Source organism: Carex rostrata, chromosome 20 (genome assembly GCF_964058835.1).
Source record: "Carex rostrata chromosome 20, lpCarRost1.2, whole genome shotgun sequence".
Classification (NCBI taxonomy): Eukaryota; Viridiplantae; Streptophyta; class Magnoliopsida; order Poales; family Cyperaceae; genus Carex; species Carex rostrata.
The window spans coordinates 6,104,127-6,115,498 of record NC_135937.1 but is presented as its reverse complement, the minus strand read 5'-3'; the positions used below and the strand labels follow the sequence as shown (position 1 = coordinate 6,115,498).

The following is an 11,372-nucleotide window of genomic DNA, read 5'->3' as shown; positions in this document are numbered from 1 at the left end:
ATTGGAAAGACATTCTCTGCGTCGGATACCAACTTCCCTTTCTTTTTCTCTGTCCTGAGAGGAGGAGGGCAAGTACGTAAGGAAGCAATGCAGCTCAACAAACTTCCAACGGATACAGAGCGACTTCTGATTTCCTGACAACGACCCTACTAGACTGTTCCTCCCGGTACTACGACCGTTTATCCTACTCCTGCAACTGGCAACTGACAAGTGGCAAATGCAGAACATAGCAAACACACCTAAAATGTTCCGCATGGACAACTCACAGCAGAACCCTCCAATCATCCCTTCCGAGTTTTCTTCCTTCCCCAGTTCACTTCTTCTTTGCTTGTCCCTGATTCACAGTTCACACCAACTTCCCCTTCCAAAACACATGGATCCCACATGCAAACCCTACTCCCATTGCCACTCCGTCGCATCTCCGCTCCGGCGATGCCTCCTTGTCTCCCTCTCCCTCCTCCTCCTCCTCGCTCTACTCCTCGTCATCCTCGGCTTCACCGTCCTTCGTCCCCGCCATGCCTCTACTATCGTCAACTCAGTTCGTCTCTCCAGCCTTGACGCTTCCATTGAATCCCCCTCCCTCTCTCTGTCCCTCAACCTCACCCTCACCCTCGACATCACCGCAAACAACCCCAACCACGCCAGCTTTCGCTACGGCCAAGGCAGTGCTCAGATGTACTACCAAGGCAACCTCGTCGGCCTGGCCGTGATACCGCCTGGGGAAGTCGAAGCAGAGGGGTCGGTGAATTGTGTCGTGGATTTGACTGTGATGGCCGGGAGATTGGCCAGTAAGTACTCTGCGGCGTATGCGGATGTGGTTGCTGGGTCAATGGATTTCACGACTGAGACGGAGATACCGGGCCGGGTTACGGTGCTCGGGGTTTTCAAGCACCATATGGTTTCTTACACCAGCTGTGAGGTGGTCATCGGAGTGAAAAGTCGAACTCTGGAGAGCTCCGACTGTCGGTATAGAACCAAATTTTGAGGGGTTTTAGAGCGATTTAGAAATTAGAAGAGGGCTTTTTTGACTTAATTTTTGCTGGGATTGCTTTTGCATGCTTATATTCAAAATGTATTATCCTTACTGATATATTATGTTTATATTGTTATCTTGGTTTTAAAAATTGTTTAATCGGTTTAATCAGAAGTTTAATTGCGTTTTTTTTTCAAAAAAAAACTACAAAAAAGAATGTAAGACAAAATAACTTTTTGTTGCCCCTTAGAAACATTTGTTATTTAAGAGAAAATTTTGGTAATTTACAGATAACCAAATTAAAACATCGTTATCAAATATCAGATGATTAGCAAAAATTATAAGCATTCATCTAGTTCTTTTGAACGAATTCCACCGTCTGATCGGCAAAAGTTTTGATATCATTATAAAAATTGCAATCATTATTGTATTCATAATAATTATGATTAATTATCTACAAATAAACACTCATGAAAACGGTCATTGTATGAAATTTGTTCCTCAAAATTAGAATATTTCATTTTCTTAGTTTAATAATGTTCATATTAATTAAAAAATATTACAATAATGAATAAGTTTTTATCAGAACAATCAAAATTAGGGTAGCAATATTGGCTATATATTTTATTTTCTGTTTTGATTTTATATAATTTGTGTCATAATTTTTTTTAAAATGGTCAATCTTCGTTTCTTCTTTTCACAAAAGCCTTCAGAAGGTTCGCGAAAACTTTGGCAGAAAATTGAGATTTAGATTATTAGATTTCTATATGATATTCTTACATATTCTCCCTTCTTTTTGTAATTCAAACAATAACAAAAAAAAATCCTTACTCATAACATAATAAAAGCTATAACTACAGCCCCTTGAATGCAAAACTGCATGCTACTGAGTATCCTTCAAAAATTTTGAAATGTACATATTTTTGGCATCTCTTCGTTATGAGAGATCCAAGGACTATTACATCTTTATTTTATTTTTTGGAACATGTACAGATAAGAAATATAAATTTCGCAATTAAACTTGTTGAAAAATATTAAAGAAATTCGAAATTTAGGAGGGGTGAAATTTTCATACACATTTTAATTTAGAATTTTATTTAAAAAAAAAAAAAATCAAGAGCCGTTATTCAAAATTATAACCCATGCAAGTGGCCCAATTAAAAATTCAAAACCCGGCCTGTTAAGGAAGGCTATTTTAAATTCCGGCCCCTTCCTTTTCAGCGCGGATAAGGGAATGCCATGTATTGATATTTGCATCTAGATTTGTGTTTCTAGCCCTAAAAAAAGTAACAATTAGTGTCAGAGCACGTTGTAAATTTTATAACAGCATGAAGCATCACGATATACCAGTCAAGTCAACCAAAATCATGCGTGCTTACCAGAATCAAAGAACCAATAAATCATGTGATATTTTAGCATAGAAAATTTGTTTTTTCCAAGTTACTGGCTCATTTAAAATCTTTACAATAAATGCTTGTTGGTTCTCTCATTAAATTAAAATGGCTCTTCACCTAGGGGTGTCAATGGTACCTTTTTAGCCGTTTACCCGACCCGTATCGTATTCGATAAGGCGGGTATGGGTAAGATTTTTTTTTCGTTAGCTTATTGGGTATGGGTATGGGTAAGAATTTTTTTTCGTTAAATATATGGGTAAAGGTATGGGTAATGACTATTTCGTACCCGTTACCCTATAGGGTAATTATAAAATCCAAATATATATTCAATTCAATTTCCAACCCACTGAAATGTATATTCATGTTTTTGAATTTTTATTCTTTATAAAAATTAATTTAGTTGGAATTGATTGCACATCTATTTTATTTTTTATTAGAAATGCACTTATATATGTGTTAAAATGAATGAGTTTTTGATGTTTAATTTGTAAAATATAATAAAACTAATTATTATACTAGTATTATCCGTTATTCACCCGCTACCGTTTCGTTACCCGATAATATTAACGGGTAAGGGTAGGGTAGGGTAAGATCAATTTTTAATGGGTATGGGTAGGGTATGGGTAAGGTCAGTTTTAATGGGTATGGGTATGAAAATGTCTCCACCCGACCCGTACCGTACCCATTGACACCCCTATCTTCACCAACTAGTTGACCTTCCAATTCAAATTTTCTAGCTTCGTGGTTGTATGTGTTGGTGTTAAATAAGAAGACTGCGAATCTGCTGCGATTCTAAAGGATCGCAGGTCCTGCGATTCCAACAGTAACAATTGATATGTTTTGAAATTGGCGAACAAAAACTAATTTCTTTTGAGATTCGTGCATTTCAATAAATAAACAATTGAGATTAGAATCGCAGGAACCTGCCATCCTTTATAATCGCAGCAGATTCGCACTCTTCTTATTTAACACCAACACATACAACCACGAAGCTAGAAAATTTGAATTGGAAGGTGAACTAGTTGGTGCAGAGCCATTTTAATTTAATGAAAGAACCAACAAGCATTTATTGTAAAGATTTTAAATGAGCCAGAGGAAAACAATTTTTCTATGCTAAAATATCACATGATTTATTGGTTCTTTGATTCTGGTAAGCACGCATGATTTATTTCCAAATAAGAAAGGTCGTCATATACATCTTGACCTACACTAAAATCCATCGCTGAATGAAAAATTAATTACCACTAGCATATTTTGATATTTATCTGACCTTTTTTAAATATAAGATATTGTCAATAACTATTAATAAAAATCTCCATTTGAATTCTGAATTTACAATATTCTATACTGAAAAATATCACCCAAATGCATCCTATCATTTTTCTCTGTTTTCAAAGTTCGAATAGTCAATCTGAACTGTTAGATGCGAACTACATATTAAGATGTGCTTGGAGACCATATTTTACATTCTTTGGAATTTTTTTACTATTTATTAAGCCACTTTGAAAACCGCTGATCCAATGGTTCGGAAAATGTAAAATCAGCGATTTTCAAAGTGGCTTAATAAATAGTAAAAAAATTTCAAAAAATGTAAAATTTGGTCTCCAAGTACATCTTAATATATAGATCGCATCTAACGGTTCGGATTGACTATTCGGACTTTGAAAACGGAAAAAAAAAATTGAAAGATAGGGTGCATTTGGGTGCACAAAAATTTGGGTGCATTTGAACCCTCTAATATATATTACTTTCACTATGCACATGTAAAAGATATAACATTTCAATTTTATTTTAATTAGTATCAAGAGCTTGCAAAGTTACACAGACACAAATAATTTACGGAAGTTTGATGTTTTAACTTATTATTTCATAAAAATAATATAAATCATATCTATGGCATTTTTATTTTGACATATAATTAAGTTTTATAATTTTGTATTAAAAATAAATAAAAATTAGGCATAACGAAGAAAAAGGTTGAAAGCAAGGACCTTCTTTATTTTCATTTTTTTTTAGAAAAGTATGCTAAAAAGAAAAAGAAAAGCAATTACATTATAACAGCGGTGAGCTAATAATTTTACAACCAGTCAAGAAAAAAGTTGGCAAAGAAAGAAAAAAAATTCCCCTCCTAAATTAAGAAATCAAAGTATCAAACACATACCTAGCTATAACCCAACCACAGATGCTCTGTGGCATCATCCCTGCTGCAATCCATGTCATGATCAACAAAAGACGAACAAACTTCACAAATATACAAATTGAAGTCTAATTACTTAACATTTCATTTTACATTTGAACAGCAATGCCCTGCATCATGACTTTGAACTCACTAAAATCAACCCGGCCGTCGGCATTCTGGTCGACCGAGGAGATCATCTCCTTTATCCGGGCCATGCTCTTCGCCTCGGCAATCCCCAATTTGGAAAGCACCGACTGCAACTCGGCCGCTGAAATGAAGCCATCGCCATCTTCATCAAACACCTTGAACGCCTCCTTCATATCCTCCTGATCGGTTTCTTCACTGGATGCCTCCACATCTGCACCTCCGAAAAGAGAATCGCCGAAAGAGCGGTGGAGCCGTTCAAAATCCTCGAACAGGAGACCAGTACGGCCCTCTGGAACAAAGGATGAAACAGCCGACACAATTTCAGATTGCTCGCCACCGAGGCCGAGGCGATCGAGTGCTGAGGCGATCTCTTCAGCTGTCAGCTCACCATCGCCATTGCGGTCAAAGAGGTCGAAGACACGTCTCAGGCGCACTGCGTTCAGGCTGTCGTTTCGGAGGCGGAAGGAGGAGGATGGCTTGGCACTTAGGTTTATCTCGTCAGACACCATTTTTGTAACTATACCGTTGGAATAGAAATGGATTGTGTGTTTAATAAATTGGGAGGAGCTTGGGATGGTTTTTATAGGAAATGGGAGAGAGGAGGGAAGGCGTTGGAGTGCGTATCCTCTGAGATGCGTGACCGACGTGTCCGGTGTCTATTCGGGGATAGTGCAGGGGCCAGTATTATTTTAGCTTTGAGATTCGTGTATAACGTGTTTCAACGGTTGATATTTTCCAAAAAGTCACGCAAAATATAAGATATGTCAGTGGATGAGAATTCAAGGCGTTGAATGGACTTTTCTAATGGAATTTGGTTTCATCCAAAGGTTTTGTACAAATTTTATCCATAATCATAATATAACGGTTCCATTTGCATTACGATTAGTGCGGAGGGGGGCTTCGTGAAAATCTAAAAGCCTTGGCATGAATTTTGTTACTGATCGGATGGTTTAGATTCTACTTTTGATAAAACTTCGTCCAAAACTATTTGGACAAAAAAAAATCCTTTCTAGAATGATATAAGAGATGAACACGGGGACAAGTTTCTCTAGAAAGTAGAATAGTCATTTGTTGTAAAAGTAGACTTCAGCATTCAGGTCACTGTAATTAATTTGTAATTATTTACAGCGAATAGGTAGGCCATCGCAATGAAACCCTTCCAACTCCGCGTAAATCGAACCAGATACACCACATGCATCCTACGGTGTTGCAATAATTGCAAATAATTACGATTTGTTCCTTTTTATTTATAATTAAAGTCGGCTTACTTGTAAAAATTACAATTTGGTTGCGTGCACCCATGTGAAAAAACGTGAAATAAAGTGAAAGAAGGCAAAAACAGCGTTGAAAGAAGAAATACAAAGGAAATTAAGCCAAAGCATAAATTAAAGATTTTTGTCAATTTGATATTTTTAGTGTGCATAGACAATTTCATTTAAGCTTCATTTTATCATGTTGAGCACATAAAGTGATAGTAAAAGTTCCAAAAAATTAATTTCATCTTCTTATTATAACAAGTTGATATATGACCTGAGCTCGATCAAGTTTGAACTCTCTAATGATGAATTGATATCAGAATTGACCAATCCAATTACAAGTATTTCGGGATGATTTCAAACGAACTATACTAGCTACGAATTTCTTTGCTAGCCCTATCAATAACAAACTAAATCATGTTTTCATTGCTAAAACGGCGCAATTGTTTGAAGCATTATATTGATTTGACTAACAGAATATTTATTTGGTTGCAATTCCTTACAGAAATGAAAAGCAGAGCATTCTTTGTTTACTTTGATAATTTGCCAATCAAACTTTACCTAACAGTCCTAGATTCCAGCAAACATTTGCGGATTAATTCATTTGAGAACGGTCAACATTCTTTCCGACTTTCAGGAATTAAAGAGAATCGATCCTAAAATCAACATAAAAGCGAGGTTTTAAAACTTAGCTTTGAAATAAGTGGCAGCTAGCTGCATGCGGAAGTGGCTCCTGGGAATTAAAGTTCAGCATTGACTGCATTGTTTGTTTCTAGAATTAGTACCGTAATATTTTTTTTTTGTTCTTGTAAAAAAATTGAGGAAGAGTACGTTGCATTTTTATTTTGATAATATAAAGCAATGAAAATCTCGATCATTTTTCTTCTTAATCTACAACTTTTTAGAAATAGAAAAGTTGATGCATAAATAAATTCAATACATAACAGCCCTTATTCATATTTATAGGGATAAATTAAAAATGTTTCGAAAATATTATGAAGGAGGTTACAAATATTTTTCTATTGTATTGTTTTGTTTGTAAAGGTTAGTGGTACCTTTGAATAAAAAAAATTAAATTGGAAATTTCTTTTCAAAAATAAGAACATTCGAAGGTCCTCCAAGCAAAATGAAATAACAAGTGAAAAGCGAACAAGAGCTGTGTTCAAAATTTAATTTTCAAGGGGACTATCGAATTATTTCTATCTTTTTTCAATTCAATGCCAATGCAGCAACTGTGCGCACATTCGTGAAACAAAAGTGAATAACTGTTATACCTATTAATATCATATCAACTATCAAGCAATCCATAGTTCCATACTCCACCCAATGCACACTAGCCATTAGAGTCGTTACCACAGAAAATCCAGTGAAGAACATCATCAGTGAGGATCAGTGTAAACAACGGCATGTAGTCGTCGGACGAACAGGGTACCGCCAAGCGATTAATTGAAAATAATCGGAAATAATCGGACGATTAGTCGGGAAAATTCATGACGGTTTGGTCACCGCCAACGACTAATCGGCCTAAACGGACGTTTTTTACAACACTGGTAAGGATTAAGGACCTAAAGACACCGGATGCCCCTAACACCTTGTTTGGATGGAGAGTAGAGGGAGGGAGGGAATGGAAAGGAACAAAAAATTTCCGTTGAATCGTATTTGGCTGATAAAATTATGTCAGAGGCCAAGAGTACAAGAGGTGAAAGGTAGAATCAGTTTTCCTTTCAAATTTAAGTGTAACTGATGAAAATAAATGTTATTACAAATATTTTTTTTTAAAATGACACAAATGCTTAACCCTATATCTTACATATATAATTCTCATACAATATTTTTTTCTCAAACCTACAACAGTCACCGAATTTCTCATTAACTCCTAAATTTTAATCAACTAAGCAAGAAATAAAACAAAAATAAAAGTTAAATTTATTTTCTCTTATTAATTATCCAAACACGAACAGATTAAATATGTTAATCTTACTTTCTATTATATTTCATTCCCTTCTATTATATACCTTTTATTCCTTTCCTTACTCTCCATCCAAACAGGATGTAAAATGTCCAAATTAATACATAATGGGACAGCAACAAATTGAACAAATTAACAGTTAGTGGTCAACATCAAAGCAATTTCCAAACAATTCTCCATTTGTAGTTAAGTTCCATACACAATCTAGAAGTTAATAATAAAGAACACATTCGTAATTTATTTATTTTAATTTTGGCAAATCATGATGTCATGTTTTTGAGTAAAGCTAATATACACTTAAGTGTACTGTACTCTTAAGTTTAGGCCGTTCGATTTCTTTAAAAGTCGTGCTTTCACGACTTTTAAAGAATCTGCACGACTTTTAAAGAAATTGAATGGCCTAAACTTAAGAGTACAGTACACTTAAGTGACTCCATGTTTTTACTGCAACTATAAAAATTGATATGTGACATACTATATTGTGTTATATGCAGTGACAGCATCATTAGATTGCAAACCAGATCACCTGTCCTATGTGGATAGGAAATTTCTGTCTCTAAAGTCACTGACATGTAGATCCAAAGTGAGTTATGTCTTACGATCCACTTTGAATCCACATGTTAGTGACTTTAGAAACAAGAATTTAGATTTCATTTCATTAAATTGTGGATTTCTTCACAAATATATTAAATTATTTTGAGGTATAAATCAGATCTAATAACCTTTATAATTTCTACAATTGATTTTCAAACTCCGCTTTAATATTTTGAATTTATCAAAAGCTTCATTTTATAACATAAGAAGATAAAAGCAGCAATATTTCCTATAATCGTCAATAATTGTTACAAGGCAATCGCTATTTTATAACAATTAAATGTCAAAGCAGATTAGTCCGGGAAAGAAAAATTCCATTCATGTAAAAAAAAAAAAACAAAAACAAAAAAATTCATGGCATATGATGGACGGAAGCACATGGTTTGGTTCCAAAGTCCAAACCAAACTCAATCAAAGAAAGCGAATTAAATTTTTCTTAACCATAGAAAGACAACAATTGACTTTTTTACTCTATTTTACTTCTAGACAGGTCAATGGTGAGCGACAGCTGCTGGTACATCTGTCCAGCCGCGGAGTAGACGCGGGATAGAAAAAACTTCTTAATATTGACTATACGAGAAAAATGTAACGATACTGTAAGATGGGTCCAGTCCCAGTTGCTGGAAGCTGCTTCGAGGTGGAGGTAACTATGTCATAGACTCGTTATACGCTTTTAAGACAGTATCTGCCACAGAAGATTTTGTTTCCATGACTTATTGACACGCGAATAGAATCGGACACGGGACAATTAGTATTGTCCGTGTGGAGTACGATGTACGATATATACTGTCCAATCCAGTTCAATGAAAGAAATGGACCCCACGACGTTTCATAGACAGAGAAATTCGCAAAAAGGAAACAATATATTTTTTTTGGGGCTCTTGGCTCTTACATAGTCCGCCTACTTATTTTATTCATGCCAAGTCAGCATTATCCATCTTCTATTATCTTTTTCATTTATATTCAGCAGATAATTGGATGGAAGTTTTCATATTTGTATCCATTTAAAATTTCTAATATATATATTTTATTCTCATTTATTAAGAACTTAGATTATTTTTACTCTTAAGATTAGTGTCTTAACAATACCGAGTAATTTATTAATTAAATAGTAAAATATATGATCTAGTCCAAATTAATAAAAATAATGAAATTTACTACTTTGAGCACAACATATACATAATTTTGTAAAATAAAATAAAAATATTCATTGGTCTCATTATTTACAAAATATAAATTACTAATTGAACAAAATCATATCATGTCTTATTGATCAATATCACTATAATTATAAACATCATGATATTAAATAATTGATATAAAATTATCGTATGATATTGTGCTTATCAACTGCTATATCTATTATATTACGTGGAAGGATTATCCAATTACATCGATTACTACTATTATCTCACTAAAATAATCGATTAATTAATTAATTAATGTGATGAATGAACAAACAACTTTTTTACTTATAGAAATTCAAAAAAAGTAATATACAGACATAGATAAATTGTCTAGAAGTTTTTCTTCCATAGAAGAAATCAAATTATTTATTTTTATTTATTTAAAATAAAATAAGAGCACAATGGAATGGGCATCCACAACATCCACTTGTGTGGCGCAATAAAATTGACATAAGTTTTTGTTGAAGTTACAATACTAACTTTGAAGGTAGATTCCAATTACTATTCGGACAGCCCAACCTCAAATCATCATCTAGATTATTAGCCTATAAAAGTCAAAAGTATATGAATGTACTAGAAATGTATAGAGATGTGTATCATGTATAATCTAGAGTACAATCTAGAAGAAGCAAAAACTGACTTTAGCAAAGTCGGTTGAAATAAACTTGTAAGATCTAGAAAACTCTATAACCGACTTTAATTAGACTTATATAAATACATAGACAGGGGCGGACCTACTATAGCGCAAGGTGGGACAGTTGCTCTACCCTGAAAATCCAAAACTAATTTACAATGATTGAATTTTGGGCATTTGCCCTACCTTGAAAATTGATACTGCCCTACCTTGAATAGCTCAATTAACATAGTTGGTCCGTTGTATATTAAATTTTGAAAATTATATAAGAATGGTCCAATTAAAATCCAATTTGCATCCTCTGAGATATCTTATATCTTGTGTAGTTTTTTGGAAAAACTCAACCGACTAGCCCATTGATTGATTAAAAAACGCTCAATAAAAAAAGGAAAAATGTGATACATCTGTAGCTCTCTCTCCGTCTCTATTTGTCGAACGAAATGCCAAAAAATAAAAAAATACCAATTCTCCGCGCACCAAAACTTGCCCCTTTGTCTCTGGCTCGAGACAAAAAAAAACACACAGATAAAAGAAAAAAAAACACAAAAATCTCCTGACTACTCTTGCTCTGCTGACCAGAAAGAATAATCAAATACCTTGCCTCTCTTTTTATGTGGTAATTTAAACTTCTCTTTTTTCTTTAGATTTTTGAATCCTATGAAATTGCAAATTAGGATTTTAACTTTTAGATTAAATTTAGGTCTTTAAATTCTAATTGATTGATAGATTTAATTATCTAATGGGTTTAGATCCGATTATCTATTTAAATCTGATTCAATAATTTATTGTCCTACTATGGTCGAAATCCTGCATCCTCTCATGTACATAGTAGAAGCTACTAGGTTGCAATTATTGAATTGAAAACCCAATACAGATCCATGCACGTACTCCACCTACTCATGCAAAGCTATATACGTACAACAAACCCTAGAAATTCAAACTATCACATTATACTCATATACAAACTGCAGTACTATTTTTTTCATCCGTTGCAGAAACATAATCACAAGTCACAAATTGTTTTTTTTTTTTGTCAACA

The 11,372-nt window shown here is 34.0% G+C and overlaps 2 protein-coding genes across 2 annotated transcripts; one reads left to right on the top strand and one right to left on the bottom strand.

The window, feature by feature from the left end:
* Positions 1–365: 365 nt before the first annotated feature.
* LOC144572539 (uncharacterized) lies at positions 366–1,051 on the top strand. Its single transcript, XM_078322145.1, has one exon. The coding sequence runs from the start codon at positions 374–376 to the stop codon at positions 983–985; it is 612 nt and encodes a 203-aa protein (XP_078178271.1). The 5' UTR covers positions 366–373; the 3' UTR covers positions 986–1,051.
* A 3,342-nt stretch (positions 1,052–4,393) lies between these two features.
* Positions 4,394–5,244, bottom strand: LOC144572713 (putative calcium-binding protein CML27). Its single transcript, XM_078322383.1, has one exon. The coding sequence runs from the start codon at positions 5,200–5,202 to the stop codon at positions 4,654–4,656; it is 549 nt and encodes a 182-aa protein (XP_078178509.1). The 5' UTR covers positions 5,203–5,244; the 3' UTR covers positions 4,394–4,653.
* Positions 5,245–11,372: the final 6,128 nt, after the last annotated feature.

Excerpts from the sequence above, each read along its gene's own strand:
- LOC144572539 (XM_078322145.1), top strand. The coding sequence starts at position 374 with ATGGATCCCACATGCAAACCCTACTCCCATTGCCACTCCGTCGCATCT.
- LOC144572713 (XM_078322383.1), bottom strand. The coding sequence starts at position 5,202 with ATGGTGTCTGACGAGATAAACCTAAGTGCCAAGCCATCCTCCTCCTTC.